Source organism: Poecilia latipinna, unplaced genomic scaffold (genome assembly GCF_001443285.1).
Source record: "Poecilia latipinna isolate Pla-1442-1.1 unplaced genomic scaffold, P_latipinna-1.0 Scaffold937, whole genome shotgun sequence".
Lineage (NCBI taxonomy): Eukaryota > Metazoa > Chordata > Actinopteri > Cyprinodontiformes > Poeciliidae > Poecilia > Poecilia latipinna.
The window spans coordinates 51,158-72,023 of NW_015113553.1; the positions used below are offsets into that span (position 1 = coordinate 51,158).

General features: G+C 38.6%; 3 protein-coding genes and 1 long non-coding RNA gene across 4 annotated transcripts; 1 reads left to right on the forward strand and 3 right to left on the reverse strand.

Moving 5' to 3' along the window:
• Positions 1-1,240: 1,240 nt before the first annotated feature.
• LOC106957798 (uncharacterized) lies at positions 1,241-1,898 on the reverse strand. The gene is made up of 2 exons (XR_001427032.1): positions 1,856-1,898; positions 1,241-1,782 (listed from the first exon to the last, which is right to left on the reverse strand). It is a non-coding gene; the product is annotated as an uncharacterized LOC106957798 (long non-coding RNA).
• Positions 1,899-4,408: 2,510 nt separating this feature from the next.
• plekhj1 (pleckstrin homology domain containing, family J member 1) lies at positions 4,409-7,446 on the reverse strand. Its single transcript, XM_015049268.1, has 6 exons — positions 7,079-7,446; positions 6,851-6,918; positions 6,682-6,748; positions 6,312-6,402; positions 5,440-5,503; positions 4,409-4,628 (listed from the first exon to the last, which is right to left on the reverse strand). The coding sequence occupies exons 1-6, from the start codon at positions 7,170-7,172 to the stop codon at positions 4,536-4,538; spliced, it is 477 nt and encodes a 158-aa protein (XP_014904754.1). The 5' UTR covers positions 7,173-7,446; the 3' UTR covers positions 4,409-4,535.
• Positions 7,447-8,319: 873 nt separating this feature from the next.
• sf3a2 (splicing factor 3a, subunit 2) lies at positions 8,320-12,662 on the forward strand. Its single transcript, XM_015049266.1, has 8 exons — positions 8,320-8,427; positions 9,490-9,757; positions 9,871-9,917; positions 10,146-10,255; positions 10,357-10,406; positions 11,278-11,418; positions 11,710-11,778; positions 12,191-12,662. The coding sequence occupies exons 2-8, from the start codon at positions 9,560-9,562 to the stop codon at positions 12,458-12,460; spliced, it is 885 nt and encodes a 294-aa protein (XP_014904752.1). The 5' UTR covers positions 8,320-8,427; positions 9,490-9,559; the 3' UTR covers positions 12,461-12,662.
• Positions 12,502-16,876, reverse strand: LOC106957796 (junctional sarcoplasmic reticulum protein 1). The gene is made up of 7 exons (XM_015049267.1): positions 16,767-16,876; positions 16,105-16,211; positions 15,751-15,779; positions 15,599-15,674; positions 15,382-15,516; positions 14,336-14,433; positions 12,502-14,228 (listed from the first exon to the last, which is right to left on the reverse strand). The coding sequence occupies exons 1-7, from the start codon at positions 16,811-16,813 to the stop codon at positions 13,908-13,910; spliced, it is 813 nt and encodes a 270-aa protein (XP_014904753.1). The 5' UTR covers positions 16,814-16,876; the 3' UTR covers positions 12,502-13,907.
• Between the last annotated feature and the right edge of the window lie 3,990 nt (positions 16,877-20,866).

Sequence of the window (20,866 nt, forward strand, 5' to 3'; positions counted from 1 at the left end):
ATATGCTAATGTTAGCATGGGCTCATGGGTCCAACATTAGCTAAAACTGCCACGCCTTTTACTTGAGAGCCTTTAATGTTTTTGACCATTGTTGTGGGAAAAAAACCATTACCAAGCACTGTTCAGGTAAAATCACTCAATCAGGTTTATTTATGAATTGTGCACAACTCAGAGAGCTCGCAGGACAATCAATGATGAAGCAATTCTGGATGGAAAGCTCTGCCAGGCAGAGACAACACATGAGTCTTATACCAAGGGAAAATAATTCAAAACATTGGCAGACAGCTGTTGAAAAGAACTTCCAACCTTGTGCATGTAACCCAAATAGTTCTTTTGGTGAGAGTTCACAAGCATTTCATAAACATGATCAGCAGATGTTAACTTATAGTAATAGTAATTTTACACCACATTTCCCTACTTTTGATTATCAGTAAATATGTAATATTTACTATTAATCACTTGTCCAATTTTATTCCGTCCCCACTGATTATATAAAAGGAAATTTCTACAATTTTTATGGTGACAAATGAAAATATTATTCCATACATTTTAAGACATTACATATTTATTCAGTCATTGAAACATTATTCTGTATGATGAAACAAAAGCATATACGCAGGATACGATAAACCTACCAGCATTCATCCATTCATCCCTTTATTGTTTCACTTCTGTTAGGTAAGAAAATTTACCCTGCAACCTCTCCTTGCCAGGGAGACGATCTTCTATATGTTTTGTCATCTTTCACAAAACTTTAAAAGGAGGAAATTGAAATAATGTATTTGGAAGTAAAGTACCAGAGGAATACCAAACCATTTTCTAAGCAATATTTCTAAATACTTAAATAAGTAATTATTTTAATCCCACATGTCCTTGCATGCATTTCAATCCTTAGACATCTCTAACACGATAATTATGAATAATTTCATTTTATGTTGCTTATGTTAATGAAAATGTAGGTTTGATATTAAGTTGTCCTCTTATGAAAATCTAATTAAAATTTAATATAATCTCATCCTCTTTGATTTTAATATAACCCACGTTATAATCAACAAGTAAAATTTTAATCTTGCCTCATCTGATTCTAATGGCGACTCTTCAAAATAAAACAAAACTGTTTCAAAGTGATCTCCAAACTCTTTGATTCTAAATAAACCCAAGTTATAAACAACCAGGCAACATCTGATTTCATCCTCTTTGGTCAAAATTAAACATATGAAAAACCAAGTAATTTCTGACGTTGATTTTCTCTTTTAAATGCATATTTAAGGATAACAGAACAGTGTAAATCTTCACTCTCCGTTTCCGTCACTCGCCAGTGGACCAGCAATAGTTCTTTGAGTGGAGAGTCTTTCAGAAACATTTAAACTTGCTGTTCCTCTGGACATTGACCTCTTTGGTGTCAAAAGCTGAAGTACTTGATTCTTGGTAGAGTGAAGTTTTGCTGCTCACTCTGTTGCTGTTTCAGATTTACAGTCATGATTTAGATGGACATTAGAGACAGGTCGTCCTTCACAGTGGTTGATGTGGATTCAGGTTGTTCCTTCCTTTTCGCCCCTCTCCTCCACTCGGTCTCGGCGTTGCTGCAGTGAAATCCTCCCCCGTCTCTCTCCTCTGGGTTCCTGTCAGTCCAACTGGTTTTGGCGTTGGATCTTTGGGTTGTCCAGATCGTCCCTCAGGAAATGTCCATGTTGTCCACAGATGGAACAAGCGTCAACAGTTCAGAGTCGTCTTCGCTCACAGCTCCGAAGCATGTTTAGCTTTTCTTCCTCTATGCTGATACTGGACAGCAGACCAGCGAGGTTGTTAAAGCTCTCACACAGTTTTCAGTCCAAATGCCCAACAGGAGACGGACAGTTGTCCCCTGGAGGTGATGGAGGTCTTTTTTGTCTTCTTGATCTTGTGTGAGGGTGTGAGGAGTCTTTTAAAATATTCTTGGCTTTCCTGAGGCAGCGGGACCTGTGGAGATCCTCGAGAGAAGGCAGAGAGCAGCCGATGGTCTTCTGAGCAGATTTTAAGATTCTCTGGAGAGTCTTCCTCTGTGCTGCTGTGCAGCTGGGGAACCACACAGAGACAATAGCAGATGATGGTTTCAATAGAACATCGATAGAAGGACACCAGCAGTTTTTGAGAAATATTGTTCCTCCTCAGGACTCTCAGGAAATAGAGTCTCTGCTGGGCCTTCTCTGCTGTGTTTACATCCCAGGCCAGGTTATCCATGATGTGAACTCCCAGGAAACGCAAGTTTGACACCCTCTTCACAGGCTCTCTGCAGATGTTTAGTGGATCAACGCCTCTTTTCCTTCTCCTAAAATCCACTATGATCTTCTTGGTCTTGGTTGTGTTTCGGATGAAGTTACTGTCTGTGCACCATGCTGTCAGTCGCTCCACCTTGTTCCTGTAGGTAGACTCATTGCCCCCTGAGATGAGGCCCACTACAGTTGTATCATCTGCAAATTTAATGAGGGTGGTACTTTGAAGAACTGAAACACAATCGTGTGTGTACAGCGTAAAGAGCAGAGAGTTCAGTGCACAGCCTTGAGGAGAGCCAGATGTTGATGGATGAAGAGGTATGGGGGTCCATTCTGACTCTTTGTTTGCGATTCGTCAGGAAGTCCTTAATCCAGCAACAGGTGGAAGAGGGGATTCCCAGGTCTGCCAGTTAACCACTAATCTGTCAGGGGGGATGGTGTTAAATGCCAAGCTGAAATCGATGAAGAGGATGCGTGCGTAGCTATCTCGATGCTCCAGGTGGGACAAGACATCATGCAGGACAGTGGCAACAGCATCTTCAGTTGACCTGTTAGCTCTGTAAGCAAACTGGCGTGTGTCAAAGGCGTGAGGAATGAATGAATGAATATGACTCTGAACCAGTCTTTCAAAACATTTAATCAACAATGGGGTGAGAGCCACTGGTCAGTAGTCGTTCAGGCAGGTGATGGGTCATTTTTTAGGAATGGCAACAATGATTTCAGGCATTGAAATCATTGCCTGAAATGATTTCAGGCAATGATTTTGGAGGATTTCAGGCAGGGTGGGATTCTGGCTTGAGACAGAGACTGATTAAAGATTTTTATAAAGACCCCAGCCAGCTGCTCTGCACAGTTCCTCAGCACACGTCCGGGAACACCATCAGGTCCCGCTGCCTTTCTGGGGTTGACAGACTGTAGCGAGCGTCTCACTTTTAATTCCTCCACCTGGAAGATGGAGGTGCTTAGTTGCACTTCTTGATTCGAGACAGTTGCCATTGAAGGCTTCGAGTCAAAACGAGCGAAGAAGTGGTTCAACTTCTCCGCTAGTGAGATGTCACCTTTGGCTGCTCCATTCTGTAGTTGGTGACGTGCTGGATTCCCAACCAAGCCTGCCTGTTGTTGTTCTTCAAATGTTCTTCAGTCCTCTCCTTGTAGTCCCTTTTAGCTTTTCTGATTCCTCTTTTTAGGTTGCTCCGTGCCAAGTTGTAGAGGTTCTTATCCCCAGACTTGAAAGCAGCGTTCCTTTCTTTAAGCAGCCGCTGGACTTCTCAGGTCATCCAGTTTAAGAGTTTAACCATGTCTCCACTTGCGGTAAGTAGGTTGACTGATGGCACAAAAAGATTATATCCATGCATAATAATTCAGTTAGAGAATATTTTCTTTCAAAGAGGACTGCATGAATCTCTTTCAAACTGCTTTATTGGTATAAAAAGAAATGCCAGTGAAACAAGTGTACTGAAAATAAGTACTAAAAGAAATAATATGTGCAAAAAATTAAAAATAACATACATTCAATGACAAGTCCTGGAACTCTTGACAAACAGCATTATAATTTGTGTGAAACTGCAAAACCCAGTGGGAAAATTATAACCAGGCCGTAAAATTCCCAACTATAATTTGCTCTGACTTTGTAAATTGTGACATTATATTTCAGGATTAATGTCAAGAATGTTGTTTTCTAAATGGTCCAATAGCTTAGCTAAATTAATCTGATTCACAGTTGTAGAAAAACTTAGATTAGGTTCAAGTAAATTACTGTAATTCTAAAAAAATAAAAAAAGAAACTACATTTCCAGTGATATGTGCAAAAACAAAATTTAAATGTGATATAAACTGAAGAAACACTCAAAACAGCTAAAATGAGAAATGGGGGTGGTGTTTAGCTCTGTAGATTAAGAGCCTAATGAAAGTCAAGTCAGAACAGTTATCTAGCAAAGTTTTTACAATTATAATAAGAGTCAATTGTGCGCTAATTCTGAATTTGGTTGGGTTTATATCACATGTATCCTGAATTAGGCTCCATTAGAAATGATTGCTCACAAAATGAATGCAGGAACCCCACTCGAAAACAATCTTTCTCTTAGCAACACATTCTCTGAAAAGTACAATATTTCTTAAAAAAATATATATATACAGAAAAATGATTAAAAACAAGGAGTCTGACAATCCAACAGAACAGACCAATGCAGATGGATGAGATTGGAGGACAGAATCGCTGTTTTGAAGAAAAGCGAATGATGGAATGGCAAACTAAACAAAATAATCCGAGCACAGCTTCCTGGTCTACAGGGAGGAGGTATCTCTGGCCATCAGCTGCGACCCACTGTTGACCTGGAAGCGGGTTTCATCAGATATACCGTACTGCTCCAATGGATCCTGCGCAGAAAGCAGACAGTGAATATAGACCAGAAGCGGCAATTCATTTTTATTACAGTGAAATTAAATATTTTTAAATAGACTATCAATTGAAGCAACAAAGATGAGAATAACTTACAGATAAAGTGTCTTCCCCACTATATTTAACTGTAGTTTGCTGATAAAATAAGCACTTCTAACAGTTTGCGGTCAAAATAGTGGCTGTAAAAATCTCTACGTGTGAATATGTTCCTTATGTCTCTGAACCCATAAAAAAAATGAAGAGAAACAGAGTGCACTGCTTGGCTAACAGCAGTCATCACCAAACAAATGTAGCCCTCTAAAAGTAGGGCTAAGTTACTCCATGCTTCAACTTCAGAGACAAATCAATTGCAAGTAAATGAGAAGGACTTTAGCTACAGTATGTACCGCTCTAAAGATTTTCATCATCACTGCCTTCAAAGTTTTAAGGAACCTTTCTTTAAAAAGTGCCAACATAACATAGTAGAACAACAAGAAGAAAAAGAACAAGACAAAAAAAAAGACAAACAAAAAGAAAAATGAGGATAAAGGGAAGAATGAGGAGAAAAAGAGTGGAGAAAGAGAATGTGATTAAGAAAAAAAAGCAGGAAGGGAAGCAAAAAGAACAAGATCAGCTCAAAAGAACAGAAAAAAGAAAGAGGAAAAATAAAAGGAAGAAAAATCCAAGCTGACAGTAGATAGTTATTTCAGTACCAATACTTATGTTTAAAATACTTCAGTGACAGTATTTTACACTGTTCAAAGGTCGCCACCAGGAAAGAGGCTTAATCCGTGTTGCTGCAAATCTCACCTTTCCAGTGAGCCTGTGGATTTCCGTTCGATAGAATATAAGATTCCTCCTCATGAATTCGTAGCTGCAAGAAATGACAAAAATTAATTGAGTATTTTAGGCCTGTAGTTAATTTTATAGCAGTCAACTAGTCATGGGATTGTCGCTGGTAAAAAATTTTTTTATAGCTTTAAACTCATAAGGTCGCGGTATTTTTTTACACTGCAGTTGGAAAGCTACAAGAATCACATCTCCTAAGTAGGAGACTATACTCTTTCTAGTTAAGCAGGAAACCCAACTAATAAACCAGGTAATGTTGGGAAATTAAACTTTTATGAAGTCTATAAAAATGTTTTGGAAAGTTCAGGATAAACAAAACATAAAAAAAGTGTAAATAATAATAATTAAAGCCACGTTGCGTGGGATGCAAACTAAGCAAACAAGACTATCCTTTTCCCTCTGCAGAAATATTTCTCTTGTAATTACAAAATTGTAGCACTCTAAAACAGCAACACATGCCTGACCAAGCAGGAATATAGCTCTATAACTATAACATATTTAAAACCACAAAAGTAAACAAGACAAAGAAACCGATGAAGTAAGATTAAAACAACTACTTTTCCCACTGAACAAAAGGAACACTGCCTTCAAGCAGTAGCAAAAGGAGACGCACTTCCAAAGAGACGCCGTTAAGAATGATATGGTTGACATTAATGCCACCGTTTCTCACAGCAATAAGAAATTAAAAATATGCAAAACGGTGATGCACACATCAATTTGTCATTGATTTTGTGACTACTGTAGAGGTTAATTGAGGTTATGGTAAGACCACCCCATATTTATGCTAAGCATTTATGCTAAGTGTTAAAAGAAAGAAAGCCAGTCGGTCTTACCTGGCTTTGATAATAGAGTCTGTCCACTCCTTACATTGCTCCTCAGAGTCGCACTCAAACAGATATTTCCTCTCTGCTTCATCTAGAAATGCTGGGAGAGAAACATACATCAAGTTAGTAAAACACTCGAATTGAAACTGTAAAACAGTCACAATCGTTGGACTTTGCTCCTACATGGATGCACCTCTTAGCAGAAATAGGAATGAGATTGTTACTGGTATCAAAACACCAAAGTTTTTCTTACTAGGAAGAAAGTTGATGAAAGAAAAAAACGGCTCTGTCCAATTTAATGGCAGGCGGTGAGAATAAAAATGTGATTTATTTGTATGTGGTGTACATAAATATCTGTTGCTGAGGGTCAGTGGCTCACCAATAGAGAAAGTCTGACTGTCCTCTCTCTCTACACGACACTGCTCCAACAGCAGAGCCCCGATTGGCTGTAAAGTAAACATTTACATGGAAATGAGCCAACTCATCTACTAAAACAGATGCAATAATTGTTGTGTATAGCAAAAGAGGAAGCAGAGACTCAAACTGACCTCCTCTTCATCAATCCGGAAGTAAAACAGAAAGTTAACTACCAGTTTCACCAGCCTCCTCTTGACAACTGTACGTGAAAGATACACAGATAACACACCCTTCTGAACTGTACACTTAACGGATGTTAGCACAGCCAATAAATAAATGACGCAAACATTAGTTGCTGTAACAGAATACTCTAGAGTTGAACGAATATTGTAGTCAGAAGGAAATGGGTCGTATTTTACCGTCTCCTTTCTTGGGACCTCGCATTCCCAGCTCTGCTGCCATCTCTGAGGGTTGGCGGCTCAAACATACCAGCTCCTTCTCGTTGAAACGCATCTCGGTCACTGAAGAAGGCGGAGGGGTTTTCTTTGGCTACGAGTGGCTCGCTTTACTCAATAAAAACATTTCAAAGAAGTTCTCAAACGATAAATATGCCGGAGCGATGTTGGTGTTTCTCAAGCCGAGTTCCCTATCTCCTTTATCTGATGTCCTCGCACTGTGACCGTGGCAGTCCACTCATCTCTGCGGTGAGGTTGTTGAACATCCGTGTACACTTCTTCTGCTACACACCGGATAAACTCGCTACTCTGTGCCTCCCTGACAAGATTTGCGAAGGTTGTCAAGCATCCAGAACGGCCATTACCGCCATCTAGTGGGCTGGAATGTCAGGTGACGTGCCCGTCTATCCAGAACCGCATAATTTAATGTTGTTGGGGTTTTTTTCTTAACATGAAACTATGACATATTTTTATATCTATTTTTCTCCAGTTCCCATATTTATGTGAAGAATTCACTCAGCTAGTGTCATTCCACTAAAAATATTTATTTCAGTTGTAAAAATTTAATATTTTTTTTCTAATGTCTGAAAATAGAAAAACGAGTTAAATGTTATTAGTTTTCAAGATAAAACATTGTATTTTTGTTTATAAAGTTTCACATTTTTGAGGCTAGACAAAAAGCAGCTCTTTGTATTGAAAAGTTTGCGGACCCTATCGAATATCAAAATGTTATCAATAAATAAGCTTTCAAATATGTTGTTTTGCCAAAGTTAAGGTAAATTGGAAGTAAAAATTAATGCTATAATCATTTAAATGTAACAAAGCACATATTCATAATTAAAACAAAAAAACATGTGAAAACAATTAGAAAATTAACTCATTGAATTTCTTATTCAATGTGTTAATTGACTAAAGACAAATGCAAAACAGCAGATATATAGTTTTTATGTGTATATGTAAAACTTACCCCAGCAATGAGTAACTATCTAAAGACACTCATAGAAAATCACTTTGAGTAAATGTAATTGATATGGACCACAGAACACCAGCATTATTTTCAGAAATTTGCTGCAAGCTTAAATAGATTTAGAGAAGAGAAGAGAAGAGAAGAGAAGAGAAGAGAAGAGAAGAGAAGAGAAGAGAATAGAAGAGAAGAGAAGAGAAGAGAAGAGAAGAGAAGAGATGTTAACTTTAGGCCTGGACTCCCAGTCAGTAGGTGGCAGTATTCAGCTAATAAATTGCTAAATAAAAAATAAAAAAAAAACTGTAGAAAGAAAGCTAACTGCTTCTGCGTTCTTCTTTCGTTTGAGTCGGTAAGTGCTTTGGAAAACGTAGTTTCATTGTTACATATCGACGATATTTTACTCTGTGCGTACCTGTACATAATTATATATACACGTATGCTTTGTTTTATGATTAGTGAGGGAGAAACTGGGAGAAATCTGCTTCTATATGCTAACATCGCTAGATTTGTATTAGCATGCTTACAATGTAATCTAAGCTAACATAGAGCTAAGTGCGTTTTAAATGGATTGTTTGATTTTGAAACTTTTGGTCCTTTGTGGAGTAGTAAATTATGATTCATGTGTTATAAATTATATTGGTCAAATTGGATAAAAGAAAATATGCTTTATGAAGCACGTGAACGGAAACCCTGTCACATTAATACATTAGTTTGTAGCGAACCTACTTAAAGTACTTATTTTATATGTTGTGTTTTACTTACGCTGATTTTTAACAGAAAGGTTAAATAAAAAAAGAGAAGAAATGCATTCTTGCAAGATAAATCAAGCACAGTTCTGTTGGGTCAAAACTTCAAAAATAAGCTTTGTGGTTAAACTGAGCTGCAGACTCGATGATAATAACATACCTTCCTCCGGCGTATATTGGAAATGTAACAGTTTCAACAATAACATATACTTTGTAAAATAAAATGATAATTCCTCAAAAACAGCGAAATGTTTCAGGCTAAATAATTTTCAGTGATACTGGTGTTTCACTGAAAAGCTATAAATGCAATAAAATTCGTTTTATGAATGTGACAGAGGTATTTTTTTCCTACTTTACTCATGCTAAAAGAATTACAACACTTCTGATTTTCTCTCCAGGTAGAATAATGGTCCCAAACCAAAATGTAATGCACACTTTTTTTCTCCTAAAACATTGTCTTAAAAAAAATCTGAAAAAAGCTCCGATTTGTTTTTAGTTGTTAGATGCTTTCATTTAGACTCTTTTGATGGATAAAACAGTAAATCACAGTAAAAAAAAATGACCAGATTCTGGTTTCCAGGTAATAGTTTCCTCTGCATTTCTATTGTTTGTTATATAAGTAAAATGGTCCGTCATAAGCTTTTTATTATCACGTTTTCACACAGGAATTTGCTCTAAGTCTAGTTTTAACTGGACAGATTCTGCTTAAGTGGTTGAGTCCATCCACTCGGAAACATGGATTTCCAGCATCGAGCCGGAGGGAAAACCGGCAGCGGCGGGGTGGCCTCTGCCTCCGAGAGTAACCGTGACAGGCGTGAGCGCTTACGCCAGCTGGCTCTGGAGACAATCGACATCAACAAAGACCCCTACTTTATGAAGAATCATTTAGGCTCATATGAGTGCAAACTTTGTCTGACGCTTCACAACAATGAGGTGAGAATGCAAGTGATCAACTGGCTTTAGATTTACGGTTATGCTTCCATATGTTTGTACACTTTTTTTTTCTTTTTTAAAGACAACTTAAAAGTTTCTCCGGTGTGTTACAGGGCAGCTACTTGGCTCACACACAAGGAAAGAAGCATCAGACTAACTTGTAAGTGAATCTCACTCTTGCTTTTCCAAATGCATCATTATTTTTCTTGTTTAGAAATATATATGTTTATATTTCACATTTACCTGTTTATAACTGTAACTATATTTATAATTAAGTTTGTGTTGCGGTGGCACCTGCTTTATTATTTCTGTGGCTCAGGCAGCAATACGATGCTGTGTCACTTGTTAAACCCTCGTCCTTCTGACGGTTTGATACTTTGTGTCTCAGAGCACGGAGAGCAGCCAAAGAGGCAAAAGAAGCTCCTGCTCAACCAGCTCCAGCCAAAGTAAAGGTTGAGGTCAAGAAGTTTGTCAAAATTGGTCGACCAGGATACAAGGGTAGGCTGGCTGTGCAATAATCAAATCAGGTTTATTGTGGTCCTCTCATATTTTTGCTAATGCAGTGGTTTCTAAGTGCATTGTGTCTTTATTCTTCTTAGTGACCAAGCAGAGGGATCCAGAGACCGGTCAGCAGTCGTTATTGTTCCAGGTTAGAACCTGATATGAAAACCAAAATCAGTTTGTTTTGGGGAAAACTCCTCAAGGAATATGTAGGATTTAAATAGTTTTGGTTTCACAACTCCAAAAAACAACAACAACAAAAAAAAAGGTTTTCTTCTAATAAGATGCAAGAGGAAGTATTGGATTATTTCCTACTATATGGAGTATAAAATAATGAGGGATTTCCTCTTCCCCACCTTGTTCTGTGCACTGCCATTCAGCTGGCTGGAAGAAGGCTATTAACAGGTTTGACCTTTCTTTCAAAAAAAGATAAGTTTGACTGGAGATATTTCCAGCCTTTAAAAAAAATCAATCAGTCATGCAAAGCTAAAGCAGTATCACTTATCACAATTGTTGTTTTTACATCTCTGTAAAATAAACGACTGCAAACACTAATGAAGCAAATAATCTTATTAATAACTAGGAGACGCAGCAGAAATATCTAATATTCTGCACAGTAAGAAGGTTTATTTGAACATGATTAAGTTTACGGTGCATAATCTGGGTTATTATAATCAGTACTTTCTATTTTTGTTTTACTAAAATTGTTTTTCTGTTTTTAATAAAAGCATATGCATCATGTTTTAAGTCTGTGTGAATACACTGTGTTGTTTTTACTCTATTATGCTGTGGGAATCTCATATTGGTCTGTGCCTAACAGAGAAAATGAAATGCTAAGTCTGCCTTTATTATAGCTCCTTTTTCATGTGTATGTTAAAAAAAACTAACCTCCTCTTCTCGGGTTTTTTTTGAAGGGTTTTTTTTTTCCCAATAATTGGGACTCATCTGCTACTAATTAAATTAAAAAAGCTGCTTTCTGCTCCAGATGTCGGCTAATGTTTTGTATCCGTCTCGATCAGATCGACTATCCTGAGATTGCCGAAGGAATCGGACCAAGGCATCGTTTCATGTCTGCCTATGAGCAGCGCATCGAGCCCCCCGATCGCCGCTGGCAGTACCTGCTGTTCGCTGCCGAACCTTATGAAACTATCGCCTTCAAGGTGAGCTGCTCATTCACTTTGTGTAATCGTTACCGTGTTTCTGCAAGTACATAAGACAAGGTCTTCCTTCATTTATGCTGACATTCTGTATTTAAAGCTGCACCTCGACAGAAATGTTCCAGTTCTGTTCATGGTGAAGTTTTGGTATTTATACTTTGATAAAATGTGCAAAAAGTGGAACACAAACTGTGAAAAATTGGATTTTCAAAGTATGGAAGTCAGTTACGAATAGATGTGCGGGAATTATGTCAATGTGCTGAAGGCACCAACGTAATGCGTTTGCTCTTTCAGGTTCCCAGCAGGGAAATAGATAAAGCAGAAAATCGCTTCTGGACCCACTGGAACAAAGAAACTAAACAGGTACTAACGCGCACCCAATTATGGGAGTTTACATAAACCGAAGGAACTACAGAATAAATTGGAATATTATTGATCACCAAGTGAAACACATTCTATAAATTAATTACACTCAGATGGACTTTTGAAAGTCTTTATTTCTGTTAATTATGATCATTTTCCACTTGCAGCAAATGAACACAGGGCATTTAAAAATACATCTGAGCAAACCAATTAAAAAAAAAAAAAAAAACTGTTTTCAAAAACAAAAGTTAAATGTTGACTTGGTGAAAAGTATGTTTAATACCTGCTTGCAGGTTATTGTCAAAAGGTATTTTCAATTTGACAAACAAGTCTCATTGGGACGTAAATTTTAATTTATTGAATATGACTGCATGTTTTGACACCATGTTTTTTTTTTTTTTCTTGTGTGCAGTTTTTCCTGCAGTTCCACTTCAAAATGGAGAAAGCTATTTCCCAGCCCGGCGGTCCAGTTCCTCCTCCCGGCATGAAGCACCCACCTCCACTCATGAGCGGGCCAGGATCTCGGCTGCCCAGTGATTCGCTGCCCCCTCCTCCTCCAGGAGGGATGTCGGTTCCTCCTCTCCCACCCGGGGCTCCTGGCGCCCCACAGATGCCCCCACAGATGCCCATGCCCCCCATGCCCATGAGACCGCCGCCTCCGGAAGGCCTCGGAATGAATTAATTTACTATAATTGGTTTTGTCATAGTTTTTTTTTTTTTTTTAATTATCATTTCTGGACTTATAATTTTCGGGATAAAATATGTTCGGTCACTTCTCCAACATGTTTTTTTTTTTTTTTTTTCCCCTACTAAAATCAGTACATAATGTGAGCTGAAAACTTTTTTGACAAACAGTTTTTCTAAATAAATACCAAGAAAAAATATCATTTTGTCTGTGTCTGTTGTGACGGTGAAGATGTTACTATGCTGACCTGTTTGAAGTCAAATTTATCTACAAGGATAAAGCTTCAGATTGAATCTTCACACAATTTTCAGGTTTGTTTCAATACGTCAAACCTTAGGATTTTTTTTCCACCCCCGCTTCTTAAACTACTTTTTAAATTCAATTCAAACAGTAATTAATTTCACAGCGATACATTTTGACTGTTTATGTTCACCAGAACCTTTAAAAATTACACAGAACCATTAAAGTTTTTTTTTTTCCCTACAGAACTGTTAGCTCATTGAAAACTATGTGCTCTTATTGTATTTGCTGTCAGTTGTTGGTTTGGGTTCCTTTTGCTCGAGTTTCTGCATCAATGCAGTTTGACATGGAGGTCAGCCTGTGGTTCTGCTGAGGTGTTAAGGAAGCTCGCATGTCTTTACGAGCAGTCTCTGTATGTTTCCTTTCCCCCTCTATATATACTCCATATATTCTCAGAAAAGCAGGTTTTGATTGTTTTGGACATGTGGACGGTTACTCTTCTCCTGTTGGCAAATATAATAGACTTTACCTAAAAACTTGACATCAAACTCCAGCATGAAATGCTATAAAATTAGAAAGCTTCACTGATGTTTAACTTTATAAAAGGATAACATCAGGTGTTACTTGGACATCTGTTCAAACCCACTTTTTTCTTCCACTAAACTATCCATGATCAGTCTTGTATGTGAAGTGAACATCCAGCTTTCTTCAGCAGTTCCCTTTCTTGACTTCTCAGTTCCAATAGGGTTTAACATCCGGCGTAAAAATCCCTTATTTTAATGGTCTTCTGTAATAATAAAATTTTCTGAGAGACTGAATTTTGGGGTTTCAGTAGCTGTGGATCAACAGAGATAAACTATTAAAACACACCAGACTTTGTGATGTATCTGCATGAGTTTCAGCTTTAAAGTTTTAAGATAGTAAAATAAATGAACCTTTTGAGGTTTCACCTTAAATGTACAGATATCTCAACCAGCAGTCGATTCAGAGCAGAATATTTTAAGTGTTTTCTCCAATAAGGAAGCATGGAACATATTTTGCTTTCATTTTTAGCTTGACGCGTTAAAGCAACTTTCCACGGAAGCACCACTGAGCTTTAAAACTTTTCTGCCACTTGATTAGGCAAACATTTGAGACTCCATTTGATGTGTAGTGAGAGCAGAATAAAAATTCTGTTTTTTCGTTTTATTTCCCATCTTGCCGCTTATTCTTTTTTGCATTTGTCTCCTCTTTCATCCTCTTTGTCTGCTGCCTCTTCAGGGTCCTCTTTCCTGGCTCTCCCTCTCTTGTCTTTGATTTTGTTTGCCCTGGCTTTCCTGGCCCTCCTGTCCTTTAATTTCCCGTCTCTTTGCTTTAAGAGTTTTTTCTCCGGCAGCGGCCTGTTCCTGAGACCTCTCGATGTTCGTCTCGTTACTCCCCTCTTTGATTTTCTTCTTTTGATCTCTTCGTCGTCCTCCTCGTCTTCATCTTCATCGTCGAGGTCTGGCAGCCACCAAAACATGACTTCCCATAGAGACGTCTCTGGCTTTAAGGAAATGAAATGTGTCTAGCTTAGATGGGCTTATCAAAGTCATGGTGATGAAACGCTCGATGTTTAATTCTAAAACACCTGCAACAGGAGACCAGCTTTACCTCCGGCAGACGGCCTCTGCGACGTAACAACTCTGATCGTCTCATTGTTAGTCCAGCTTCCTCTTCCTCCTCTATTGTTCCCTGGCCACGTAAAGTTTCTGTGGGATTTTGAAATACTTTATTTAACAACAACTCAGTCATTTCTGTACACTTCTGCTCAACATCTCGAAACCAGGGATCATTTTCCATCCTGCTGCAAGAGGCGGAGTTGGCAAATTACTGAAAACACTTAAGCTGCCCATCAGCTAATCAAAGTGCTTTATATGGCTTTTGTGTTATTTTCTGTCATGCATTCACACTCTCATGAAGCCAAACACAAAAAAAAGTCTCTCCATCTTTAAAAGTGCAATGATTCTTGAGGCACAAAAAAAGTTCACATCTGTGCTGATGAGCTGCCTGCGATGACACCAGCAAATCCTTGATGCCGACTACAGCCAACAAGTCAAAAGACTATCTGTGTGAGAAGGGCAGCAAGAGAACGTCTTTAAGGCCTCGTCTCCTTCTTTCTTTTCTTTTTGGACACTGCAAAGCAGCACCAAAGGTGGGATGTTCAAAGGTGGAAGAAAATTTCATTTTCTGACCAGAAGATAAAAACAAGAGTCATGACGGATTCCAATGTCACTGGAAACACCAGAAGATCCCACTGGACAGGTGTCCTATAAGTGGACATGGGTCCATTGTGATCTGGTAGCTTTTTCCTTTAGTTGATCAACTGAGCTTCAAGTCAACTGTGAACATTTGCATAGTTCTAACTACTTTTCGAAGTGATGAACAAGAACATCAGGGTCACTCAATTCTGCACTTTGTGTTTTGTTTTGTTTTAGGGTTTTTTATTTGTTTTTTGGCCTTGGTCTTAAAACTGATGAACAGTTTAGATGTGTTTTTCTGTAAATTGTCTGCTCAGTTTTGTTCATCTCATGTCCCTGAACCTCAACTTAAAACCAGGTTAAAGTCCAACAGCATGAAAAGCAGATAGTCTGAACTCCCCAGATTTCATATTTTGATCAGAAGCGTATTTTTATGTATTTATAGTTTAGTCTACTTGCCGTGAAGCTTCTGGAAGCCTGAGGTGAGCACCAGGATGCCAATGGCTACAAAAAGACAACGGTTGAGGGTGACGTTTTCCCAGGGAGTCTCTGGCTGGGTCGGGTTCTGGATCGACAGGGTTTTATGCGAGAATGCTGGAAGATGTAAAGAAAACGCTTTTAAATATTGAACTTAAAAAGATTAAGGAGTTTAAGAGGAAGTATGTAGGTTACTCACTAGGTTTGGTGGAGCTGGGTTCTTTGGGTAAGATCTTAGGTTCCGATCTTGGTTGCAGAGACACCGGAGGCACGTCCTGTCGGGGAACAACTTGGCAATAAAGGATCTCAGTATGAACCACTTTTGTAAATGTCGGTTGTTCCCAAACTCACCTCTCTGATTTTTCTTGCAGTGTACATTTCTGAAATAAAAATAACAAACCCACTGAAGTATTATACAATAAAACAACTAAAAAAAAGCATGTCTCATTTCTGTACGGTTCTTCTCGGCAACGATGTGTGAAACTGAGGTCGCAGCCTTTGTCGTCTTTTGTAAACCTTTTTACCAAAAAGGACAAGTTGTGAATTTTCTTCTTTACGTTTTCTCTTATTTTATGATATGATTCAACGGGATATAAGGGTAATCTGAAACTGTGCTTGATCTCAGTGACAATGGACTGCCGTTATTTTGAACCCAGCTGAGCATGCAGCCATCAGTGAGTCGGTGTGTGTGCTTTTTGTACGTGCCGCCACTCGCTCTGCGGATCTGCCGAACAGGTCTCTGTGGAGGAGCGTCTGCCCTCGGTGGCCATAACTCCTCCTCGAATGTCTCGTAGCTTTCCTCCATTCCTCCTCTGAAAAAAGATAGAGACAGAGGAAGACAGAAGCAGCAGAAATTATTCTTCTTCTTTTATTCAAACTACATCTGAAACTTCAGGCATGCACGTTATATAAGGTTGTAATCAGACACCAGTTTAGCACATGATATTTTATTTTCTTAGCGCTTCTGATTTGAGAGCTGCTTAAAACAACATTTGAATATTCCAAGTGTTGAGGTTATTTATTTCACTTTATTTACTTTTACCCACACACACACACACAAAATGTCAGAATAAATTAGTATTCAGCATGGCTGCACAGACCGTCAAAAGAAAAAGATTAATTTCTCCCCTTTATGGACAAAACCGATTCCTTTTTCTTGACCTTCTGTAAGGCCCTTACATGACATTTCTACACGAACACCGAGCTAATGTCCTTGTAGGCCTATAAATAGATGGAGCAGGGCCACCCGGAAAGACAGATGGATTGACAATATAAAAATACATGAAAAGAATATGTTGGATGTAACAATTGAATGCTATTAAATCCATTTGGTGAAAATCCTCAGGCAGAAATAAGGACCTACCTGCCTTGACATGCAGTGTTCCTTGTCCGGAGTCAGGAAACCTTTTGTCATGGGGCTGTTGTTCCTCCACAGAGTCTTTGGGCTGTCTGACAGCCAAGCACAGGTGCAGGAGGATGAAAAAAACAAAACGTGTTGACTGAGACAAGCTTGAAATTACCATGCCTCTTTCAGCTGTTAGATATTATGCTGAAAAGTAAGAATAAAGACAAACATAACCTGCCAAGAGAAGGTATGCAGAGACAGTTTTACTTAGCAGCCAGACCTTTGCTCACATAAGTAGTTATTATTGACTTTTTAGCTTTTATTCTAAGGATTTTTGTAATCTTACAATGTTGTTAGGACAACCCTTATAATACCAACTTTGATCCTGGATCTCCATGAAATGTAGTTCAAGTGCCTTTAAACGTACTTGACCCTTAAAAAAAGACAACCCATTTACAGCAATGTTAAAATATATACTCAAAAGACATTAAGCAATTATTGTTCTTAACAATCCCAATTTATATCAGAATTTCATACGGTTCTGAACTGAAATAATCAGATTTTGCAGCACATTGAAGTTAAAAATATGAAATTATGTCAGATTTTTTTATTGTGGACAGCAATTATGAATAAAACCTGAAAAAAGCAACAGCAACAACAAACAATTAGTAAGATGAGGGAAGGCAAAGCAAAGAGAATGAAGAACAGGAGGATGAAAACATACGAAACAGAGTTTTCAAAATTCCTTTCTTTATTTTTGCTTTATACTCAGCCAGAACTGTAAAATACATTAACAACCTTCCACACTTTCTCCACAATTTTTCCAACCATGCTTTCACATTTTTATGGACGATAAAAAAAGCACATTGTTTTCAGTTAGGTGATATAAAATCACTGAACAAAATAGGCATCCGTTGCATCATTAGTGTTATTATGTTGTGATTATTCTAATCAGATATTACATAAAAACACAAAGAGGAACTTATAAACTCCTGCCTTTACGTTTAAAGGCACACCAGCCACCATGTGCTGGGAAACGATCCACATGCAGACTTCTCCACTTCTCTGGTCTAGGAAATTGTCTGGCTGTCATGTGCGGTATTCACCAGCAGAGAGCGCCACCGTTCTTGGAAGCTCTCGGAAGGTCACTTTGCTTTTACAAGTTTACAGCTCATGTCGCTGAAGAAGAAGGGGAAAAAAAAGTCAACAACTTAACTCCCGTCTTCTGAAAAACCGTAACAGTTTCTATAGTTTATCTTGAGACCGCTGTGATTCATTGAATTATGTTTCTATTGCAGCTTTGGTTCATCTCCCTATTTCTTTCATTTTTTATCCAAACTGCCGTGTTTTGTAATTGTTTGAGGGAAAAGGATAGCAGGCAGCTAGCACCAAGCTCTATGACCAGATGTAGCAATGACCGGGTTTTATCAGGGTTAGGTGGTTTCGGGCCCCCTGTATGTGGGAGTGCAGTGGAAGTGTTGGTAAACAGGCTTGTGGCGATATATGTTAGTGACTCATGCATCTGCTGGTGTCCAGTTCCAGATGAATCACACTTTGCTTTATCCGTCTGTAATCCCAATTGGACACTAGCTTTGCAACCTTTGATATGTGTAAACTGGTCAAAAGATGGCAGAGAAATGCCCAAATCGGGGACATATGGCTGAACAGCTGGCCTGCGGCACTCTGTCTTCTGTAGTGTGATGTCTGGCTTTTTATTCAGCATAAGGTCAGTTTGGTGGTTGTACTCACCCAGCCTGTGGCCTGCTTGGATATACATCCCTCTTCTAAACGTTAATTCAAATTAATTACAAAACTAGAGCAGCCTAAATTGAAGAGTTTCTACTCCAAACTCATCAGTAATATCAGTTACGTTTCATGTTGTTTTTGTCGTCTTCTGCCCGCACTCAACCCTCTGTTCTTTGTAGACCTAAAAGGTTTGGGAGGATCGACTGATTGTAAGAGTGGATCCTCTGTGGAATCAGTAGTTTCACTTAACACTGGCGGAAAAGGCAACACTTTGGTAGAGACTCATAATCAGCTGAATAAGCCTTTTGAACAAAATGTCTTCGAAAAACAAATTAAGTCGATATTCTTCTATTTACACAGTCAGGATGGGTTGAAAAAGCCATAACAAGCTTGTGAACAATAATTCATGACTTTGCTTCTTACTATCAACTCATTTTAACTTTGTGCTCGTGTTCCAAGCACTTTTTGAGATAAAAACTAAGAAGGTTAAAGTGACTCTTTGGGGTTTTAAAGAACGGTTTGAGGTGAATAACAGCCCCTTGTGCAAACACCTCAGCACATAAAATGAGCAAACATCACTCACGGCAAAAACCTAAGTTCCAGATTGAGGCACCAGAGAGACCCGACGAAGCTTTCTGTCCCATTTTGTGTCCTTTTTTTTGTCCTTCCACAAAAGAGGACAGCCTGATTGTCCAGCAAGCAGCTCAGTCCCTCCCCTCCCCATAAAATATTAGACGAGACATAAATAGTTCTTATCAAAATTAACTGTTTGGTTTTGTGTTTGGATTACTATTTGATTGTAAAAGACAATCCTAGTCAATGAGATTATCTTTTTTTTTTTTTTGCTTATCTGTTTGGAGAGCTGTGACTAAAGCGATCTCTTGTTTTGGCTTACTTGGTTACAAACATTCAGAACCATTCAGATTTCATGGCAGCACCATAATCTCACTTTTAAAGAAGCTATACCTAAAAAACCTTAATTTAAATAAATGTGTTATAGGTGGAGAAAAAAATCCCACATTATGAATATATTCTAGAGTACTACTCTGTAAATCTGGTCACTAACTTTCACTCCAGCCCAGTTTCCAGTCATTTGTCAGATCCTCTTATTAACCTATTTCCAGCTTGATGTCTTGCCAGTTGCTCTTTGGTCCCTTTTAGGCTTCTGATCATTTTGTATAAGTTGTTTTTATATTAAATAGCCACAGCATGAAAAAAAGTAGCAATTTTTTCATGCCTTCTCCATTTTTGGACGTTGATGACCCTCACTGTGGTTTCTATGACTCTGGACTCTCAGAGTCATAGAAACTGCTTTGTGATCAGTTTAAGACTGACAGAAGTAATTGATGTGGTGATGTTTCATATCCGTTCCTACATTTATTAAGGTTGGGGCATGAAGTGTTGCTCTTTGAGATCCTTTGGTTTACTTCATGTTGTCATATAAGTTATGTGGGGGAAGTAATCTCCAAAGCAGCAGTTTGATTAATAGTTGTGTTTACTTCACACAGTAAAGAGATTTCCCTGGAGAGCAAGTAGTTCTGCCAAAACATTGTCCTTATCTCAACTAATTTCTGAATCCTGAGCAAATTGTCAGGTTGAACGCAAATGAGGTCATAAGATATGAAGTGCATTTGGTAAGCAGAATAAACAGCCAATCTATGCGAATACTGCTGGTCAGGTTTGTTGGGAGAAACTTCAACATTATCTTAAAGAGTCTGCTAGGGGGTAAATTCAATTTCATAGCAGAGTAGCAGCTTTTCTCCCCTCGCACATCTGACCTTTATCAAATAGTGGCAACATAAAAAACATTTTTAAAAAAATGGATGAAAAATGTATACCATTTGCTAGAAACCTTCTAGGGGAACCGAAAAATGTGGAAGATTAAGATTGAATTGTTCTTGTCTTGTCAACATGGTCAATGCTATGTGGAAATTTTCAATGGTAAAACTGTGGTGGAGATGATGTTCTTCAGCAGGGAAGCTGCTTAGACTTGGTGGGAAATGGCTGCAGGTGAAGACAGGGTGATACTGGAAGGAAACCAGTTGCAGTGGCTGGAAAAGACTCGAAGCCTGTGTGTGTTTAGCATCCTCCTTCACCGTTGTGCTGACAGCGTAAAACTAGCATCTGAGGAGAAGTGACACCAGATCCACCAGGGCTCATATAGTCATTGTCTCTTTGCTGCTTGCCTTTCTCTTCGCATCTTCAGACCAAAGGCTTCACGTTCTGCCGGAGCTGCTGTGGGACTCGTTTGTTTCCCACATGCTCGGTATGTCTTCAGGCGGCTCGTTGAAACTTTGATCTCCAAGAGACCACGACATGTAAGCGCGCGGGGTCCTGGTGGCGGAGAGGGATGGACCCTTCTGCTGCTCAAGCCGC